This window comes from Lonchura striata, chromosome 6 (assembly GCF_046129695.1).
Source record: "Lonchura striata isolate bLonStr1 chromosome 6, bLonStr1.mat, whole genome shotgun sequence".
Taxonomy (NCBI): domain Eukaryota; kingdom Metazoa; phylum Chordata; class Aves; order Passeriformes; family Estrildidae; genus Lonchura; species Lonchura striata.
In genome coordinates, this window is record NC_134608.1 from 56,858,140 (window position 1) to 56,880,905 (window position 22,766).

General features: G+C 42.3%; 1 protein-coding gene across 3 annotated transcripts in view; it reads right to left on the bottom strand.

Annotated features, from left to right (window-relative positions):
- NAV2 (neuron navigator 2) overlaps nucleotides 1-22,766 on the bottom strand; it is a 209,356-nt gene that overhangs the window by 39,531 nt on the left and 147,059 nt on the right. For 2 of the 3 annotated variants that reach the window (XM_077784374.1, XM_077784373.1), the window contains 6 exons: nucleotides 13,133-13,271; nucleotides 7,771-8,062; nucleotides 6,148-6,850; nucleotides 2,460-2,927; nucleotides 1,372-1,437; nucleotides 109-153 (listed from right to left, as the gene is read on the bottom strand). In XM_077784374.1, the coding sequence (XP_077640500.1) occupies nucleotides 109-153; nucleotides 1,372-1,437; nucleotides 2,460-2,927; nucleotides 6,148-6,850; nucleotides 7,771-8,062; nucleotides 13,133-13,271 (1,713 nt within the window). Of the gene's footprint in view, nucleotides 1-108; nucleotides 154-1,371; nucleotides 1,438-2,459; nucleotides 2,928-6,147; nucleotides 6,851-7,770; nucleotides 8,063-13,132; nucleotides 13,272-21,752; nucleotides 22,112-22,766 lie in introns of those variants that run through there. The other variant, XM_077784375.1, reaches the window with a different exon arrangement.

The following is a 22,766-nucleotide window of genomic DNA, read 5'->3' on the forward strand; positions in this document are numbered from 1 at the left end:
TGCCACCTCTTGCAAACTGCGACCATCACCACCAGCCACAACAGCAACACAAAGCAAAAACTCCAAAGCCACCACAGAAGATGTTAAACCATGTGGAAACACCAATACCTGAGTCCCTTCTTAGGCAAAGTGTTCCTATCAAGATGTGGGTCGCTGCAGAAAATTTAAAAGAAAAGAACTTCAGAGAAGAACAAAAGGGAAGGATAAAGATCAGGACAAAGGACGTACAAACATCTGCATCACCTTTCCAGAGGAAAAGGTGCTGGGGCCTCCCTACAGAAACATGCACAGACCTCCTCACCCAGGTGGGGTTTGTACAAACATGCAGCTGCTACCATGCCAATGAACCACATCTCTTCACAACCTCATTTCACTGCTTCTCCTACCCACAATGAACAACAATGGCTCTTTAAGCGTCAAATAGCTGTTTAAAAAAGACACTTTTCAGCAGGCTATTGGTAAAACCTGATGGGAATATTCAAGTCCAAACCACCTTCCCATCATTTCTATCAGCAGGCACACTTTAGGGAATGCACCCAATTATTGTAAAGAGGTATTGGAGCCCGGACTGTTTAAATTTCCAAATCTTAGCCTAAGTTCCATTAGCAAAGTAAAATGGACCGATCAGTTGCCCAAAACTCAACTATTTCAGTTTATGTTTTTGCAACTGATGAGCAGAGCCTGTTAATTTTTTTGTAAAGAAAATACCCCTGTGGTTAAATAAATTAATTAAACGATAACCCTCATAAGCTAATTTATAGTATGGGACTGATAAAAATTATATCAGTTAGCAAAAGTGAGCTGGAGTGTTTAGATTTGTGTCATCTTTTCCTAACTTTAACATTCATTGGTACAAGGATGGCTGTACCCAAGTACTTGGAAAACACTCATGAGCCAAGCTGCAGAAAGAGACTGACAACACTGAAGGACACAAGGACTTCACGACAAAAAGGACAGGCCAGAAAGGCAGTGGGAAAAGCAGCATGCCAGAAGAATGCTGAAATGCTAGTGAGAGTTTAGATTTGTAGGAAAAAAAAAAAAAAAAGCAACATGATTTTTCAAATTGCCTTTGGCAAAGATATAAGGGGTGGGTTAAAAATACCCCCCCCAACCCAAAGGACATTCCCAGAAATGAAAGCAACACCAAAAACATGCCAAGTGTGCTGTGTGCCACTGTCCAGATTGATTTGGGTGGGTAGATGTGTGTTTGCAGGGACTCTCACTGGCATGTCTTTGTGTCAGTCCACACCTGGATGATGAACACAGCAGAGCACTCAACTGAGCACAGTCTGGCACAAAACAATTTGCTTCACTGAGATGGGCAACAAAACCTGCAGCCTTGAGCATACTCCTGTCCTGAGACAGCATTACCTGTCCTGTCTCCTGGGCAAAGTATTTCGGCAGAATTTGGGGCTAGCAGCAGGGGAAGAAAGAGGGCTAGAAAGAGCAGTTCAACAAGACAGAAAACAAAAAAAGGAGTATTAGAATGAAAAGATGAGAAAACAAAAAGGAATTATAATAAAACACAAACAGAACCCCAAACTATCAGAACATTACATTCAGGCACAATTTTCTCTATTGAGACACAGCTGCAAAAATCTTGCTACCTGAACTCATCACTACACATCAGGATGTAGCTGATTTCCAGTGCTTTGGAAGGGTTCTACTGCCATCTACAAGAGGTCCCTCAGAGACCACTGCAGAGCTCACCCCAGAGTCAGCTCAGTGTGCCACCAATGCAGTTCTGATGCTGGAAAAGCCCTGTTCCTTCCTCCCTGCTCAGCCTCCTCCCAGGTCCTACTCTGTGCCCACACAGGTACCAGTGAATCCCACCATATACAGAGCTGGGGAACTGATCATTCTGAAATAAAATTCAGCTGATTGTTTTCACTTGGACCCAGCTTCCAATAGGATTCACTAAGCATTCATGGGAATGCTTGTACTGAAATATTGTAGTGAACAACTGGAGATAGGACAAGACAGCAGGGAGAGGATGAGAAGGGATCAAGTGACTACAGAGATGGGGACTTGTCTTTTCAGCATCATCTCCAATTTGAAAGTCATCAAATTCTATAATCAAAAAGTTTAACAGGAAACGCTTGACTTTTCAAATCAAAATTGGAGAGATTTTTAAAATACCACTATCAGCTCAATTAACAGCAGTCTTTGGAAGGATAACCTACGATGCAAAATTCAAGTATTAGGTACCATCTGGTAGCAAAAAATGTTGTCACATTGGCTATGACAGCAAAATAAAAACCGCCCCTGAACCCATTCTCCTGCTCTGAACTGGACTCCTTTCCTGGAATAACTTCTCTCTGTGCTCTAGTCCTAGAGTTATCTGCACTGTGTGCTAAGAGGCATTACTTGATCTGTATCTGCAGCATTGGCTACTGCTGCCAGGACTTCATTCCCACTTGAGACACAAACGTACAGAAACAAGAGAAAAACCCACTAACCTTTCAGACAACGTAGTCTTAACGCTGTTGGTTCGGACGAAGGGAGTCAGGGAATCGTCCCTGGAGGCTGGGATCAAGCCACCTGAGGAGTTGTGGCTCAGCCCACCTCCACTGCTCAGGGAGATGTCTATGGACTCGCAGCTGGTGTGGAGGCTGCTGACAGACTGGTATCCAATGCCATCTTTGCTAACTGCAGAAGAACTACTGGCGTTGGTACCCCACGTCAAACTGTTGGAAGGAGCCGAGTGTGCAGAACTGGGGCTGGAAGCCAGTGGAGACTGGTTGAGATCTGTGTTTTTACCATAGAGGGGACTGCTGCCCCCACTGCTCAGCACACCACTGCCAGATGGGGAGTCAAGGTTACCCTGCTGGTTCATGGTAGCGTGAGGGTTGGAGATGACTACTGAGTTTTTCATATTTTCAGCTGTTGTGATGGGAACTTGTTTACTAGGCTTGCCACCAAAAAGTCTGTAAAAAAGAAGACAGCATGAAAAATACATAAAATGGAACAGTTAACATGAGGATATCTTATATTTCATCTTAGCTTCAGAAAACCAGTAATGAGTACATTATCCTAGATTGTACATTTGCAATTATACATTTATAATCTCCTTGTGTTCACTGTCCCTTTCAAAGCCCAGAGGTAATTACAACAGCTCCAAATCTATCTCAGGTGCATCACCTTTGTATCATCAACCAATACTTCCACAAAGCTAAAATACAGCTTCACAGAACTAAGATACAACCATATCATCCTCTGTTCCTAAAGGAAAAAGGACATCAGAGAAACAATCTGATGTATGGATAACTAGAGACTGGAAGCTTACTGACCAGGTAAAGTCTGCACAGATTGCCAAATGCTCTGCACAGAAACAGCTTTTGCTGGGATGCAACAATATACTCATACCAATCGTAGGTTTGTTTCATTTCACAAGCCAAACTGGCTGGAAACCATATTTTTTAGTGCAGGATGTGATGTTGTTACCTACTTTTTGGCACCTGGGATTGGCTAGCAAAAAACTAGGTGAGTTCCACAGCTCGAGGAGGAGGCTGACTGCAGCATCACTGCTGCCTGTGATGCAGCTGCACTGCCAAGGAAGCAAAGACCCACCCCAGGTCCCTCATAAACAGTCAATGGGAAACTTCTCAGAGGTGCCCAAGTGCTCAGTAGTAAACATGCTCTGCATTAAATTATCAATCATTCCAAAACCGATCTTCAAAATTAGGAAGGAAGCGTATCTTCCACTCCAGCTTCAAACACCCACCCTAAAACACTGCTTTTGTTTCTGCCTCTTGGCTCCTGTAACTACCTTTGGAACCTTAGTTTTCCTCACACATACCTGCACGGATTTGCTTTTTTATCACTCACTGTGGAGTACTGTGGGAGAAACCCTTCAGAATAGAGGACTACAGCACTTGCATACAAGTGTTCCTGAAGACTTAGGGGTGGGCATGCACCAGGCAGAACTTTCTCTGCTGTGGAGCACGCCCAGGTTGTTGGACACATGGCCACTAAGTCACTTCGTCCATCCCTTCCCAGAAACACAGGCTGTGTTAGAGCCGGGCACCTGCAAAACACCTGGAGCAAGTCCAGGCTGCACAGGTGCTTCCTGCAGCTCCAGTGCATGAAATACCCCTGAGCTGGGGAGCTGCTGCTACATCCTTACCACGAGACACCTGGACAACACTTCCAGCTGAGAGGGCAGGTTTAGGTCAGACATAAGGAAGAAATTCTTCCCTCTGAGGGTGGTGAGGTCCTGGCACAGGCTGCCGAGGGAAACTGCAGCTGCTCCATCCCTGGAAGTGTTCAAGGCCAGGCTGGGTGGGGCTTTGAACAAGCTGGGACAGTGGAAGGTCTCTCTGCCCATGGCAGGGGAGTCAGAATAAAATTATCTTCAGGGTCCCTTCTGACTCAAATCAGCCCATGATTCCACAGCCCTCAGCAGCTGTAGCAGCTTAGTGTATTCCTGTGCCACAGCATACAACCTCTTCAGCTGCCCTGGGGAAACCACTCTTAAAGAAAGCATCCCAGAGCTTAAAAAACCCCAAACACCCACACAACAGTTTTATAAGCTGTTTTTAAGCTGCTCCCCTGTTTATGACAACATGGAAGTTACATATATTCACAAATCTATAGGTAAGTCTGTATCATTACAAAGGTATGGATTCTAATTCACTGTGTAACACCAAAAGAACTACAGGGCCAAAAAGAAATATGCAAAAAACAATGTCTGCAACTCAACTGACTATGAAAATTAAGCTCCAAATCTTCTTTACAGTCATCCTAGAAATCAGTAATAAGCAGACGAGGCCCAATTCAACTCTGACACATTTCAACACATGCCAACTTAGGCTGGTGAAAATTCAAGTGTGAAATTGTAAATCAAATGAGGGAATAGTTAAATTGAGCCTCAGTGTCTGCTCTTTGAAGTTTCATGTATTTCTAATGTAGCATTTCAATTACACAGGCAGCAATGCAGCTTTTTAGTAACAAAAAATTCCCAATCACATTCCTACCAATGTGCCTGAGGCACACCGAAACCACTGAAAATGCTGCAAATCTGCATTTCTAGTTGTGTATCCTAGAGAAGTGAAAGGCCTACTGGAGTTTTTAAGTAGCCATTGCTGAAAATTACATGTTCCAAAGTACATGGCTTATCTATTGTTAACCAGGTACAAAATAAAGTATCTTCAATTATCCTCGCACAGACTTTTCAAATAAAACCACCCATCTAAAAACGGTTTACAGCATCAGCCTAAGCTGCCACCACAGCCATTATGCTTGCACTGGTGCTTCAGATGGAATGTGGCTTTCTCACATCACTGGAAGCAGGATGATGGAGCATAACTGTATGGGTATTATGGGCATCACGACAAAATGAAATGCAAAACACTGCAACTTGAAACACACAAGCTACTCAAATTCAGTTGAAAAATAATATTAACAGAACTTTCCACCAATATCAAGGCTTTGATATACACTGCATTAACAAATTAGCTCCTCACCAACTATTTGTTAATGTTAGTGTGGGGGTACTCTTGGAGAAACAGAAGACAGATTGGATTTTTGTCCAAAAAATAGTATTAAAATAAGAAAATTTAACCCAGCTTAGACAGTAACTTTATTTAGGGTTCTTCTACACAGGCTAAAATATTGAGTCTTGCAACATACTGGGCTAATCCACACAAGTTATAATAGTTTGCTTTGGGTGAATCTAAGCCTGGCAGGTCAATGCCACTGTCATCACAAAAATCTGCGATAACCCTCCAGTTGTTGGTTTACAATTTGATCCACGACTGGAATATTTCCCGGTTTGTTACATATACATCTGTGCAAGAACTCTTCAGTAACCTTCAGGCAAGAAAATCCTTGTATCTGTGATATCTGCATGGATAAAAGCCTCCAGGTATGATTTCTGCAGCAAGGAGACTCAAATTGTAATTGCAAAGCTTCTGCCAGAGAGGTTTGGTTTTTTTTCTGGATGTTAAACTTCTGCTGCTGTCGTGTGATTGTCCTAAGTATCCACAACACTGGCCAAGCTGCTTATGTGAAATTAAATGTAAATACCAAGCCCTTGAAGTAGGACACTAAAGAGTAGGTGCTGCAAAGCCAGCCAGGCCTGGCTGGCAGTCCTGCTCATCCAGCTCCCACTAACACCACTGCACAACCGAGGAGTTTGGTGCCTACCTGCGCAGAGTGGGAGAGGCCACATCGGGGTACTTGACTCCTTGCTGGTGGGTACTCTGAGCTCCGCTAGCAGCAGGCTGTGATGCAGGGTTCACTTTAACAGAATTACATGAAGCCACGCTTTCGTTGTCAGACGAAATCCCTTTCTCTTTATCAGTCTGATTGACTAATCCTGGCAGAGAGCTTCCAAGGATTACCTTGGCAGGCTCTCTGATTTTAGGGACAAGCAACCCAGCTGACTTGCTGCTTATGTTGGAGTCTATGCTACTCGTGCTAGATCTATTGCCAGCTCCACTTCTGCTACTGGATTTACTGGGCCGGGGTAAGCTACGGTACTGAAGATTAGTTCGTGCACTAAGTGCTAAGTAGCCATCATCCTGGTTCTGGGAGCCATCAACACTAGTCTTCCGACCAGTGGTCCTACCCATGAGTCCAGATGACTTGGGGATCTTTCCCAAGGTAGCCGATCTACTGGTGAGAGTTGCCCCACTGGCAGTGATTATGGTCATGCCTATGGCTGACCCGCTCTGTTTCTTAAATCCAAAAGTATTAGCATTAGCAGCAGCTGTCCTAGAGTTACTTGTGGGAAGCTTTTTGGATTCATCACCACTGCTGCGTCCTGCATCTGATGGGGAACGTTTAACATGTCCAGCTTTAGGAGATAGTCTACCCTTTTCTGATACCTTGGCGTCATCAGTTTTCCCTACAAAAATAGAAAAAGAATTCTAATATTTAATGACTTGAAAACATCAAGCAAATGATGAAACTCAAAGCAGCATGAAAAGCAAAAGCGTGTTAGCCACTGGAGCGCGGTTCAAAGTTATGATCTAGTCTGCACTGAACTTACATGCCACTCTAGTGAGTTACACATGCAGACTTGCCAAAGAAAGTATGTGGTGCCTTTGCCTTCGAGAATATGGAAAGCAGAACAGCCTTACATAATATGACAGATAAGAAAAAAAAGCTTCCCACTGTAGCTACCACAGATCAATTATTTCCATCATTATGCACTACTAGTGTTAGGCTGATAGTATAATTTTCCTAAAAGGCATTGTTAAAGCATTTCTATGGTTCAAAACAGTATATAACTTTAACTCTTTCATACACAATTATGTATAAGACCTAATAAAAAGAGAGGTATTAAATTATATTGCTTGATTATGCAAATTCAATCAATTTTCATTCACACATCTGCAAGTGCTAAAATCATTAATACATTTACAAGAAAAGCCAGAAATCATGTTTAGTATAAACAAACATGCTTGTTTAGTAAGGGGGGGGGGGAAATCTCCTCAACCATATAGAGTATATCTCTTGGTTAATAGTGACTTCAAAACCTAAAATTTTATTATTTATTATTCACAAAGCAATCCTCTGCCAAATAAATAGCTTGGTTTAAGACCAGAGTTTTCATGAAAACAACTGATAGGGTGTACTAATCCGAAATACACATTTTCAGACAGATATAGAAATGGGGACATACAAGATGCTGCTTAGGTTAAAGCAATGCCTAAAAATACAGACAGCATTACCTGAAGTTCAGGTTCTGCCTCTGCAAAGTATTTCAACTGTTTTCACACTGAACACATTTTTGGCTTGTTTATATCTTACGCCTTTTCTCACCTGTTCCAGGTGTCTTTAACGTGCCTGAGGTGGTTGAAGGTTTGGGCCTTGGTGTGGTAATGCCAACCTGAGCTGACATGCCCCGTCGCCAGGAGCCCGTCTGGGAAATAACAGTGTTCTTCCTACCAGAAGTGCTTTTATCAGACTCATCCGACACATCAGAGGGATTCCGCCTCCACTTGGATCCCGGCTCCATTTTTATGCCGCTATCGGAGCCCCCATCAGATTTCTTGACTTCATCACTGGACCATAAGGAATTCCGCTCCACCTGGAAATGCTTTTCTGTATCGGTCTAGGACAGATAAGGAATTGCAAGACAACTTTCAGAGCAAGTCTTTCTTTTAAGAAGCTTAGTTAAGTAGGAACCATCACCCTGATTTATCAGCTCAGCAGTCATGTCTGAGTACCAACAAACATTACATGCCTTTGATGAAGAAATGTCACAGCAAGAAATTAACTCCAGCAATGACATATTTTTTTTAATATGCTTTGTAAGAAAAATACAAAAAACCACAACACATGCTCCTTGGAATAAATAAAGGGGGAAAAAACCCTACTTGATTTATAAAGGACATATTCAGCTCCATGACATTTATAATCCTCCATCTCAAATTTCTGACAAACCCTCTTACTGCAATGCCAAAAAAGCATTTCAAACCTGTGCAGCCAGCCTTCCTTTGTTCTTGCTGCTTTCTTATCTTTTGTCTGGCAATCTGATCTCCAGAGCATGAGGAGGCAGCTTTTGGAATAGATCCGAATATGTGGAATGCTGTTAATTCTAACCTAACATGGTAGAAGGAGACTCAAGAACTGAAGAAAAACTTTCTAACAATACTCAAGATTGACTTCAACACATAAATTACTTTAGTTTCTCTTGCAGGCTGTTTTTCCCCCTACTCTTTGCACAGATTGATTGTGTTACCAGTCTCTTATGGAGAATTTTGCTAAGTTCAATATTAAATAGAACAATTTCTCATTAGCAAACCTTTTGTCAAAATCTCAGAAATGCTTAAATTAAATATATTAACCTATATATATGTGTGTATATTTTATACATTCCCCAAGCATTAATATTTCCCACTGCTAATGGTTACTCTTCCAGAATTCTACTCCTATCTAATGTTGCTGATTAAATTTGATGAATGTGGTAACACCATAACCAATGACAAATATCCACACATTTGACTCTGATCAGGATAAAAAATTCATAGCTGAAGTGTTCTCCAACCACCACAGCACCATGAAAGAGACTGACTGCAGTTCCCAAGTAGAGGCTGATGGGTTTTGGTGAGGTATTGATGCCACCTCTTCTTCCCCGAAGCCTTATCAGAAGATGACTGTGCTCAGAACTGTGCAGTAGGCAAAAGGAATAATTTATTTAGAAGGAAATTATTTTAAATATCCCAAAGCATTAGAAAGCTCACAGTCTTTATTCCCTTTGAATCCTCAGAAAAACACAGCATGAGAGAAGCTGTAAGATTATTCACCATGCTTTTCAGCTTTTAAGTTCCTAAAGAATGTTTTAAGTTTATGACTTTACCTACCAGATCACACCATTAATATTAAAGAATTTAGGGAAACTGTGGTTGAATTTCCTCTGCTTTTTACTGTAACTACTTTTTTTTTAAAGCCTGAAAAACTAGTTAAGCGATCAGTGTGTGAAAGCTGACACCACACAACATTACAATGGTCTTTCTTCAGGAAAGAAAGTGGGGAAACAGGGCTTGGGTTATTTATCGACATATTGAGTCATTAGATTAACATTTTGAATTATGGATTTAGGTAATTTTATTTTCTTGTACTTTCCTCGTGCTACACAAATGTTGTTTCCCTATCTCTCTATTCAGAGAGAGCAACCCAGTGTAGGCTGGAATGGATTCTGCTTTCTAACTCCCTTCTCTTCCTGTGCCTGCCAGGTTTGGGGCTACTGGGTCACTTTTCTATTTCTGATCATCAGTAGGTGTGCAATAAACTCACAGTGTAACTATTCCTATGTCCTGTGCCTCTCCAAAATCACTGTTTCATGCAAACAGCTCCTACATTCACAGATCTTAGAAGAGAGCACAGACAAAAATAACAACTAATCATCCAACAAAGCCACCTCAAAGACACCATTCCTCACACGGTCACTTCAGTATCTTGTTCCAAGCTCCTTCTCTGGAATTGTGTGTATGCACTGTTAGTGTTCAAGAACAAGAAATACACCTACCTGCTAGCAAAGGCCTTACTCTAGTTTTGGTTGACTAGGAAATATTCCTGTACCTTCTATTTCCCCTCTGCTAATCTGTAAGATTTAGTACAGCCAGTCTCCACAGAGAACAGCTCTGCAAGAAGTCCTCTACCTTTGCTCTCCTCCCTTTCATTCCACTGCTACACCCACGGCCACAGCTTTCCTGCAGCCTTTGAAATGCTGCACCTCCACCTTTGAAACCCTCTGGCCAGAGATGCTTCTGTTTAATGGTAAACACTGGGAACAGCACAGAAACATGACTAAGGAATCAAAACCAAAACACAGTGAAACCTGGCTTGGGGATTGCAGCTGAAATTCCACCCGCCCAGAAGGGTGAAAGTGGAAATACTCTTGGCTGGAGGTCATGGCAAGACACAGCGAGCACGAGCTGAAAGCCAGGAGCAAACCACCAGGATTTCTCAACTCACTCACAAAGTTTTGTAAATCTGAAGCTGTGAACAGACTAAACTCATCTTTGCTGAGAAGATGTCTTATCCAACTGCTTAGGGATGCTGCAGTTTTCCATTTAAAGGAACCTTTCTATCTTCTGATCTTTTTACCATCACATGGTTGAATTTGTTACGTGGTCTCTTTCTCCCATCTTATTTCAGTTAAATAAGTTATTTTCAAATGCCCACCAGGTCTTAATTTCTCCTTAAAGTATGCATATGATGTGACTTTAAAGGCACACTATATGTAGTAATGTGATAAAGGCAACTTACCTAATTCTGTGTAATAAAAAGGAAAAATATGAGGGTGCCAAAACTCCTCTAACTACATTAAGTGGTTTGGTACTTGGCAAAACCACAGCAAGACATGGGAACGTGGCAAGGCAAATTCTGGTTCCCATCACTAGCTTGTTCAGAAACAACTTGGAAACATCTTCCCTGCATTGCTATAAAAAGGGGCTACAGCTATGAATGTCTCTGAAGAGGAAGTGAATATCATATTTAAGTCCTGTTTCTCAAAGATGGAGAAACTGCAGCTTCTGGAGTAGGGGGTACTCATCAGCCCCAAAAATCAGCTTCCCAACAGAGATTTTTTCCTACTGCAACTATGCCTTTCTTTGCAGAGATGATTCTGCCTGAGTTACTGATTTTATCAGCAGACACTGACATGTTCAGACTCTCTCCCTTTGATGTTGCTGCCATTATTTGCCTGGACTCCCAGCTGCACATGTATTAGCTTCAAGCTCCCTCCTCAATTATCTGAAATCCAACTTCTGTACCCTCTTAAAGAGATGTGACAGAATCACAGCAGCACAAAAGCACCTACTGTTTAGGAAAACCAAAGCAAGGGACACCCTGAGAAGAAAAGTCCCACGTCCCTCTGCAAATGTGTGCTAGCTCCTTGTGGCTCACCACCCTGGGGAAGCAAAACCTGGGCACTGGCTACCACAGAATCCTTCAGGAAGGACAGAAAAGGTGTCTCTGCAGCATTCACTGCATCATGAGCTCTGAGGTCTACAATTGGCAGCAAAAAATTAACCCTGCAAGTCATGAATTTCAGCACTCCAAGGCCTTTTCATTCCCTTGGCTGACAAGATTCAGGCATTTCGTTCCACTGAAAATGAACTATTTTATGGGCAATAATTTGCAGATAACAGAACATCTGGAATAAGGATTGTCATTCATGAAAACTGAGGAGAGAAGGGGGTCAGTGATACACATCACACCAAAAAAACTGCAAACACCACTTGTACATTCTTGGCTCCCAACTTCCTCTGCCAATAACTACACTACTGCCTGAACAAGCTCCAGCTGCTTTCCTTCTGGTGTCTGTCTGCACCCTCTTGGATACTGTAATAGTTGTGGAGGAGGAAGAGGAGTTTGTCAACACAGATTTTGATCTCTCAGAGGTGTTTCCAAGAATCTGATCCATCAGAAGATAGAAGTCACACGAGTTTCTATTTTTTTCCTTAGGTTAATGTTTAGTCACATCTCCCTAAGTCTTCCTTTTTCCCCTCCCCAACAGCATTACAATGTTGAGACAGTAACAATTGTCAAAAAATACTTCTAGTTGCCCATCTTACTCTTTGTCAGGTACTGAAAAACATGCTTGGTAGATCTTAACTCCTCTCAGCTTGTATGGGACTTGTAATAGCAGTTTCAAGTGCCCGTGCAGGTGCTGATAGGCAAGCAGAGGCTACCTGGAAACCTTTTGTGTAGGCTCAAATATGCACTGCAAGGCAAGGGAATAAAGACTACTCTGTGCTGGCACCACAGCTCTGGAGACAGAGCAATACTTCACAGCAACCACACGTCTGCCTACATCCAAACTGATGTCAGAAACAGATTTAGGACCCACTGATGAAAAGGACTGGAGAAGATTAAAAGGGGGAAGAAACAGAGGAGCAGGTCACAGCGACCTCCCTCTCCAGCACCTGCGGCACTGCCAGGTCACCACATCCCAGTGGCTGCAGCACACAGCACCCCAGTCCCCTGAGCAGGACCAGAACCAAGCTGGACTTTGTAGTCCTGCACTTTCTCAAACAAAAATCTATGGAATTGATAAAAAAAAAGCAGTTTTTATTAGTGCAAATCTCTGTCTTACGCAGTTTGTTTGATCAATGAAAAACTGATGCCTTCACTTGTTCCACCCTCTTTGGATGTGTGGTGTCTGAGCACAAACTGTACATATATCCTGCTGATGGAAACACAGTTTATCCTCCTACGAAATGCTGGCAAACACAGAAAGCCTTCAATAACACACAGCTTTGGAAATTTAATAAAATCAATTTCATTTGCATAACATGCTTACATTTCTGATGAATGTGGAAACAACCTTTGAACGTTGATATTTACTTTATTGCATTCTATTATTTAAGAGAAAATACCTTTTCAGACCTAAAAATAAATTGCTATAAAATCCCATTTACATCTGTTTTCTGTGCAGCAGTGCCTCTAGGAAGACAAGACCCAATTGTTGTGACATCACCATGGCAGAGATGCCTTGGGCTCCACCCACAGAGGAAATATTTGTAAATGCCATGGATGACAAGGTGGTTATTATTGATACTGTCTGTACTGAAGGCTGGCTGTGTGTTCAAGTTCAGCAACCTAAAATAATTACACCTCCTGCACAGAGAAAACAATAAATATCCAAGTTAGCTGAATAAACCCAAGCTGTTACCTGTGCATCTAAGTTCTTGCGGGAGGAGGCAGGTGTGTTGGCATAGGAGCTGATAGAGGAGCTGGTGTTAATGTCATCCGTACTGAGATTGTCTATGGTGTCACTGATGCCACTGCTGACAGAGCTGCTGTCATCCCAGCTGGAGAAAAAGCACAACAGAGGGAGAAAACAAGGGTCAAAAGACAAGGCATCATTGAAATGGAAGACTTTTATGTCTACAACCCTTAGCCCACTTGTGGTTGCCAGAAAAGCCAGTCACCAAGCCAAGGCCACCAGTGGCAAACTCTTCATGACTCAGCTGAAATGTGTGCCTGCAGCCCCAGAGCAGGGGAAAGTAGTGGCATGAAGGGATATTAGCAGGGAATATTTTCCTGTGGGGTGGGCAGGCCCTGGCACAGGCTGCCCAGAGAAGCTGTGGCTGCCACACCCCTGGGAAGTGTCCCAGGCCAGGCTGGATGGGGCTCTGAGTACCTGGGATCATGGAAGGTGTCCCTGACCGTGGCAGGGGGATGGAACATGATCTTTAAAGTCTCTTCCACCCCAAATCACTCTATGATTGTGTGATCTCCAAGTAGGTAGAGCATTGACTTGCTAAGCTGTAACACAGAGATGGAACTAAAATGCAAGGAAAAAAAAAAAATTCACCCTGAAGCAACCTTTTGTACCTGGGTGTTCCAGAGACCTGGGCAACAACCTGGATCTACCATCAACACGCTCACCAGCCTCAAAGAACTTTAGCAACTAAAATTTCAGTCCTTCAGATAGCAAATAACCCTCCTGAGCTGCATCACCCTTTTCAAGAGCAGCAACTGCTCAGGACTACCTTCTTCCAGCACGTGACAGCTTCAACATTTTCCATTAAATGAGAAATGTGTCACTGGAAGTTTAGGACAAAGAAAGCACCGACAAAGCAAAACCAAAACCAAACAAACCAAAAACCAACCAACCAACCAACCAAAAAAAGACCTTGCCTGAATCAATTTGAGTGTTAGAACAGAAAGAATCAAAATTATCTATGAATGGAGCCAGATGCTCCAACTTGTAAAATGCCTGTAAAAGTAAGCTGCTCAAGGAAGAGATTTATAAATTGGCTTACAAGTGCTCCAACTCCAAGAACAATGAAGCTGGGACTGAAATATTATCCTGGAGGGAGCTCTGTGAAGACATTTCAGTCCACTGGATAACTATTGCTGGAAATCTGGAAATGTGTGTGTATATATAGTATCATAGGTCATTTGCAAAAGGTTAAGAGCTCATCACCTGGCAGCTCTCTAGCAATTTATAACCTCAGCTTCAGATTTTGGGAGCTCCAGACTCTCCTCCCTGCTGCTTTTCTGTTTGATTTACAAACTTTGTAACAAAGAGATTGCAGAGAGGTTCTGGCTGCAGAGTGAAAGCTATATTCACAAAACAATATAATGAGCAATTAACATATGCATTTAAACCTCAACTGTCTCAACCTGTGTTAAGAGAACTGTGTAAAGAAAGGCAACCTATCTCTCTTTGCTTGAACTTCATTCAAAGCTCCACCACTGATTTACTGTAGCCTTTCTACATAAACTTTGTCAGCTTTGAAATGGAAAGCATCTCATTTTTTTCCCATTTAGCACTACAAAACACCTTCCTGCACAACTTTTAATGCTGCTTTAATAATTTTCATTGCTTTTTCTTACTTGGGAGTACCATGTTCACCCACACCTGTACGAGGCCTTTTAGGGAACTGAGCACAGCTTGAAGAGCAGCACAATTTGCAGAACCACAAATGAAGTGTGGCCACGGGGACATCCTCCTCTGCATGTCACAGGAGGGTCAGAGCTGCTCCTTGCTGACTGCTCTGCTCCCAGGGAAGGTCCTCATCAATGTGCCAGCACAGTCACTGTGCCCCTTCTCCCATATCCCTGTGGATAAGCCAGCTGGGAGGCTCAGAGCAACAGCTCCAGCAAGCCAGGAGAGGAAATTTGGGGTGCTCAGCCACACTGCCCTGCTGGAACAGGGATGGGAAGGGACAGGGACACACCAGGACACTCCTGCCACAGACCCTCTCTGATGGAGCCTGGGGGTCACCCTTCATCTGGCTTTCTCCAGCTCGTGAGAATTCACTCCAGTCAGCCCTGACTGACTCAGCAGTGTCCCAGTTACAGGATTTCCAAGATTTTCCCAAGGGGATTTGATAAACCTGCAGACAGTCCAGCTCTCGTGACTGAAAAGCAATGCTGTGTTGGTCTACAGTGTTGCTGATGCTACAGTTCAAAGGAAAGAGATATTTTTTTTCCAGATTTGTCTTCACCTGGATAAAAGGTGCAATACAAAATAGAAATCTGTGTTAAAATAAAATTCACAATGTGAGACCTCCTGAATCTGAGAAAGCCAGGCAGGCAGATTTGACACACCAGTTTTATTTGTTGTTTTGAAAAATGTTTTCCAGCACAACTGAATGAAAGATGTGCTGCCAATGCCAAGAAATGTTAGGGGGGGAACTGAAAATCTGGAAAAGGATTGAAAGACTTCTTTGAAGTACTTTCTTATTTAGAGTAGGCAATTAAATTTTTAAAAATTAATGTTTTGCCTTGTGAGGCAAAATATTGAAAGCCATATTACTTCAAAATTTCAGTTCTGAAAACAGGTCCTATAACTGATATCTATTTCTCTTTCCAAACCTACCACATAAAGCAATTACAACTTCTAGGTAAGTCTACAAATAAAGGTACCAAAATAGTTAGTAAAATTATTAAATAAAAAATATGCTTCTTGTTTTCCAGAGTTTTGTGTAGCACAAACTTTTCTATTTCTGAACCTATAATAAAATAACAATCATAACAGTAATAATAACATCAACGCCAATGCCTTCTGTGTTTAATAGTTTCATTTCCTTCTTATGGAGATATGGCAGTGGGCAGAAAAAATATTAAATACAGTGATTTTCCTCTGAGTGACTCCTAATCCCATCCTCAATGTATAGAAACTGAGACATTTTGTTTTTGAGCACTCACAATTCTTAAAACTACCATAGGCCCCAGTTAACCAGCATCTAAAGAATGTGTTTAATGTTAATCATAAGTAGTTTTTCTAGCATCAGCCAGTCCTGTTGGCTGCAGTTGGGCAATCCAAGGCATTATGAAAATATCTGAGTGCCCTTCTGAACTGGGACATGTGCCTGAGGACAAAGGTAGGAACATGCACCTGAATACATTGATGGTTGTGGCTTCCCCTCCCCTGTATCCTGGCCTTTAGGTCCTTTATGTCCTGCTGGAAACTATGAATTATTCCAACCCTGTATTTTCAAGCTTACTAATCTGTTGCTAAATTTAAAAAGATTAGCTGTTCTGAGGTCTGAAGATGGATGTCTGGAAAGATTTTGGGTGCCACAAGCTAAGTAGCACAGCTCTTGTGGGTGACATTGGTGCCCAGGCTGTTCTGACAAGGTAGGATGTGTAAACCCACTGTCTAAACCCAGACAGCTTTAGCTTTAGTTAATAACTATCACTTCAGCTCAGTCTCTAGCTAGAAAAAAACAACAGCATGTAAGAAAACATGAAAACACTTTAAGAAACTGAAAATTATTTTGTAAACCTACATAAACCGTTCCTGGTGTTGCCCTTTGAAAGAGCACTGGAGAAGGCTGGTAGAATTCACTGAATTCTGTAAACTAAATGCTCTAAATGCACTAAACTCTGTAAACAAGCCACTTTATGAGCACCCAACATCCACAGCTTCAAAGTAATGCAGGGAACCCACACATTTTAAGGCTGTGGCTCCTCCAGGGGCCAGCACCAGGCACCAAACTCAGGCATTTGTTTCACGCTGCTCTTGAAACCACCCCAAGCCCTCCACATAAATCAGCTTATTTTTACCTGGATCCAGTGCCTTGATGGTTAAAGTCAAAAGTGAGGAAGCAGAATGGGGCATCTAACAGCCTTAATTATGGTGTTCTTGGCTCCCAGAGCCCAGATAGCATCTTTGCAATTTGGCTGCTGCAATTAATAATTTCTGATGTCAGCAAAAGTCTACTCAACCATAACCTGAAGTTGAAATGTTTGGGTTTTCCTTTCTTTATTTGATCAATCACCTGAAACTTTACTTTGATTACTGAAAATTGGAAATTTAAAAAAAAAAAATGCAATTTAAAAAGTGTATAACATTTGAAAATTAAATATCCACCCACTTGAAACCCACCCCTGCCACCACTTAAAAACTCCCACGATGCTGCCTCCTGCTCTGCATGAAACCAAGCACCCCAAGCACCTTCCTCTGCCTCCCCACCTCACTCTGCTCACCCTAATACCCATCACCCACGTGCAGCACCAGATCAGCTGCTCAAAGCTCCTTTTTCAAACAGGTTTGCAAAGTTGTTAGGCTCAGACTTGTATTTTTCCACAGTCTATCAGCACTTTTCCATCTTGCATAATCATCATCCACAGAATTGGCTCTCTTTTGTCAACTTGGACAGCACAAAAAGTCATTCTGTGATCCTCAGGACAGCCCCTCTCACTGCAGAAATCTTCCCCCTTTGCAAAGGCGCCATTAAAATCCTTCTAAATAAAGCTATTGTTGAAGGCTGAAAATGCACCTTTCTCTACAGATGGGTGTGGATTTTAATTTTGTTGGATCTTCACTCAAAACCAAAATTACAATGAGCCGCTGAAAAATACATTTGTCCAAGAAAGGGCCTTGGGGCTCTACAATATTTCAAGTGGAAACATGGCAATTATCCTCTTCTATTAAAAAATTTAACTATTTGTGAGTTGATAGGTGAACAACAACAACAACAATAAAAAAGATCAAGGTACAAAATGATTGAAACTTCACAGCATCTTCAAAGATTTAAAAGGAAAAATTAAATGTGCTAGAACATGAGACAGTAAATAGCACAGCTTCCACTCTTTTCTCCTGGGATTTCCTACAGTAGTGAGAACTGGGCCAGAAACCCAGAAAGCACACACAGACCCTTGCACAGTTTTCCTTTCAAACTGTTCTGAAACTGAAACAACTTGCAAAAGAATGGATGGAAATCTACCTCAAGAGAAGTTAATTTAATTAATGTGTTTTACACTGCTATTAATCACCCACCTCCCCCATGTCTCCAGTTACTCTCTTCTTACATCTCACTATAGGTATTTTAACATAAACCACTTTGTTTCTTACCAAAAGAGGAGCCCAGGGACAGGACTGTTACCTTGAAACACTTGGTAAAGTCAGACCAAGAAAAGTAAACCAGGAAAAATGAATACAGAGCTGTTCCAGTTGTTCTTTCTGGAGCAGAATCTAACACTTTAAAAGACATTTTTTTGGTGCAGAGTTGAAGTGCTGGAAGTGTGCTGTGAGCTACTCAGACATTTTCATGTTTAGTGACTATTGGGGTTACTGCCAGCAAGCTGAACTGCAGCTCTCTGTCAAGCTCTATTTAGAATTCATCCAAGATAAGGTTTCAGGATTTACATTTAAAATACATATTTGTAAAGGGAATAACTCACAGAACAAAATGATTCAGTGTTGAAAAATTTGAGTAAGAAAAGATCTGGAGAAGCTAAAAAACTGCAAAAGCTCTTTTCATTTAATCTTCTTACATCAATGCTAATAACCTTATAAAAATAACACTGGATTTTATTTTGTCCCTTAAAATATAAGCAGGAATTTGACCAAGGGACTGACAAATCTGAACACAGCTAAGCATGCACACACACACAAAGGACCTCTTAAAAATCCACCTCATCTCAAGGAGTTAGAACACCCTAAATTGTCATGAACTGATTTGCCTTTCCACCAAAACTCATCACATCCTGCTCAGAAGCTGAAATTCACCTCCACCTTTGCACCGTGTCCCTTCAGCCAGGGCTGTGTGGGGTCAGCAGCCAGCACAACTGCATTCAGCCTGACTGGTGGAACTTGTTTTTTTGGCCATTGTTCACAGCCAGGGCTCCTCTGGTACCTCCACAGCCTCGGGGAAGGGGAGAAAAGCAAGGCACTGCATGTGACCCAGGTGCTGGAGGAACTCCCAGCTAAGTCTGCAAAATCTAGTGTACAATATTACAGCCGGCTGCCAGCCCCTTTTTCTTGCACTCACAACCTACAAAGCATATTTTTCCAGCTACTATTCTGTCTGACTGTGTTTATAAAGCTGTTTACAGACCAGCTCTACGCTGGGTGCACAGAGCACCCCTTGGCCAGCTGCACCCTCACCTCCCTGCTTTGGAAGCCACGGGAGTGATGCTCATCCCTGGTCATGCCTGTGTCACTACAGACAGCTCCAGAGAAAGCTGGAAACAAAATCAGAATCTTCATATCACAATAAGGTCAGCGTTAAATCTCAGTCATCACGTTAAAAAAATGTGCTTTGTTTGTTCTGCCTTTGTTTCCATGACAGTAAGAAGTGCTGAGAAAAGTCTTCTAATCAAAGTCAGAAATCCTTGTTTACATACAAAGCCTCTGGTGCCTTCCAGAAAAGAAATCCCTGTAAAGTGTGACAGCAAAGGACTGAACAAATCCAGAGGTCAAGCCCAAATGACTGTGGATCCCAGTCCCCCTGGGATGAGGGATGAGGGAATAGGGAGGAGGCCCCTGGCAAAGATCTGGGTGTAGGTCAGCACTGTAATATGCCTCCAACTCCCTCTCAGAAAGGCCCCAGCCCAAACACCCCCTCACTCCAGGTAGGCAGAGAACCTTGGGGATAGAGAATTCTGGAAACCAAAGACTTGATTGTGCAGCTTTCTTACCCTGCCTTACTTACCAGTACTTCTTTCTTACTACTTACTTACTTCTCCCCCAAAGCAGATACTCTGGATCACATCCCCTCCTCGTACAAAGACACCATTCAAGCTTTAAAGAAGGGGGAACATCCACTGAACACAGTGACAACTTCTGACACCACCTCCAGCTCCTCCAGCACTGGGCTGAGCTGGTGAGAGCTCAGCAGCAAACCAGCAGTTACTGGTACCTGGCAGAGGCTCCAAAACATCATAAAAACAGGGTTGAACACCGAGAAGAAAAAGAATAGATTAGCTAAATTCTTACAGGAGTGATGTAACAAAAACATGGAAGGAAAGGAATGAAGGGCAGTATGGAAACAAAGCTATGCAAGATGCATTTAAATTTTCTGCTGCTGGGTGTGCTTTTGAAAGACTCAAGGGGCTGGGCCCACCTGCCCCGTGGCCATCTGCCTCTTGATCAGGGTCACTCAGCCACCCACAGCCCCAGAACAAGTGGCCAGGTGGGACCATTGGACATCTTCAGCCAGGAGGAGGTGGATACTGAACAACCCAGAGCCAAAGCTGCAGCTGGCAGGTAGGATACGGCTCCTTTGCTCCCCATCTTCTTCTAATCCATCCCAACACTGGATCTCCACCACTGACACCAAATCTTCCAGGTCTGCAGACATAACCCCGAGCAAGAAACCCACACAGGCACAAACTGAAGACAAGAAGAATCCCAGGAAAGGGGCTCAGATTTATTTTGCAGGTTGATACCTTCATATATGCCTGAAGACTCAAAGCAATTCTGCTTTTCCCTACTCAGAAGACACTGCAAAGCTTCTGCACAAATTGATCAAGGCCAAAACCTGTGCACAGCACACATGAGAACTGCCCCTGTCCCACAGCAGCATCAGCTGTAGCTGAGCACATGGAGACAAAGATAATGCACACGGTTCTCCCATCAGAAAAAAAGGAGAAACACAACAGAAATTGTCTTTCTGAACACATGACAGCCTGCTGAAATATGCCTTAAAATAAAAGCTGAATTTGGCAATAAAAATGTGTTAATTTGATCACAGGGTAGAGCACTATCACTCAGGAAGCCAAACCACTGAAAAACAACAGTTGTTATCCTACCAGTGATTTACAGAATAAACAGACACATAATCAAGTAAAATGTTTATTCTTTGCTGCTGGGAAGATGTCAGCTACTACCAACCCTGAAAGCAGTTTTTTGTCCTAGCAGAACTGCAACATTCTAGATGGGATCAGTAAGTCCTGGTTCATGTGAGCATTTAAAATTAGGCTTATTTGGAAGGAACTACAAAAAGGAAAGGTATCTTACAACCTTACTCAGACAAATCAGGAAGCCACCAGAAATTTGCACAGGAGTGAGAATAAGAACTGGGTATTTTGTACTAAAAAGCAAGTGCACTCTGGGCTGGGATCTGGCCTGAAACAGGCTCACACACCCTTTGTTTCCTTGCAGGCTGAGCTCATTCCCACAATGGTTCTTCCTTTGCACAGAAACCAGACTTACAGCACTAAAATATAACAAAGCCCCATAGTTTTCTGAGGCTAAAAGCCTGCAACATTAGTGGAAAGATAGCCAGCTAGATTGCAACCTTTGAGTATCAATAAACCTCACAGAATCAAAAAATGAAGCCAGAAAAAGCAAACACAGCAATAGCTGTCAATCCTCACACAGGAACCTTTCTACCACGTTATTCAAATATTTGCAATCTATTAAAAATGTATTGATGTCATGCAGCATACAGAGATTGAAAAGAAACAGTGCAGACAGAGAGCTGCTCAGATTTATCCATCATCTAATGTGTTTCCACTGCCACCATTATCTGCAAAGCTAAACCTCCTTACTCAAAGGTGTAACACAACACACTCCCGTGTTTTCAAAAGTGCAGAAAATCTCTTACCTTGCAATATTCCCCAGCCAAAGCACTTCTCCACCTTGTTGCCCATGAAGAATTCCAGGAAAGGGGCTCAGATTTATTTTGCAGGTTGATACCTTCATTAGGCTACCATCCAATGCCCCCCCTTAAATAAACCAGCCTGTAACTTGACTGTCTAGGAAGAGACTTGGGAAAAAAAAAAAAAAGGTTGCAGCAAGGTTGTTTTCCAATAGAGCCCTCCACAGAGAGTCAGCAGCTCTGAGAGACACTGGAAAGTAAAACCCAGCTAGAAGGTGATCATCAGAAACTTCCCCTGGAAGGAAATCTGATCCCTCAACAAAATTAACCTCTGAAGTGCTGAAAAAGCGAGAGGTCAAGACTTGGTGCTGGGACTAGGTCATGTGTGAAAGCTGGAAGCTGATGGCAGAGCCAGGCAGGCTGGTGCCCCCAGAGCAGGTACTACAGCCCACCAAGGAAAAGCTCATGGCAGCAACCCTGGACTTGGGGGTACTAAATGGCACTGTACTAAATGGCACAGCTGAAAGACTACAACCTCTAAAAGCATTTTTTTCCACTCTGCTTCTACAGAGGGGTTCAACAATGTGACTGCCGAATTAAGTATTGTTTTATGTGAATGTAGCAGGGTACATACCTAAAATGCTTTAATACAAAATATTTGGAATATTGGTAATTTTTTTTGTTGGGGGAGTGGTGGTATAGAAAAACATTTTCAATAGGAATGGTAAAGAAAATAGCAATTGATCTACTGGTATCTCCAGCTAAGAACTTAGGAAACTGAGACAAGATATGTAATATTAATCTGACTCTTCTTTATTTAGCACTGTAGAACAGGGGCGGGCTTATTGATTCCCCTTATTTAAAATAGAATAGAGATGGCTATTTAGAATTATAAAGCTGATAAAAAATTTTGGTGGTTAACATTCAAAATTCTTATTTTAGTCTAATATAAGTATTTTCTGACAGGATCCTTCCAAGATCTCTGCATTCTGATGAACATGTGGGTTTGGGTTTTTTTTC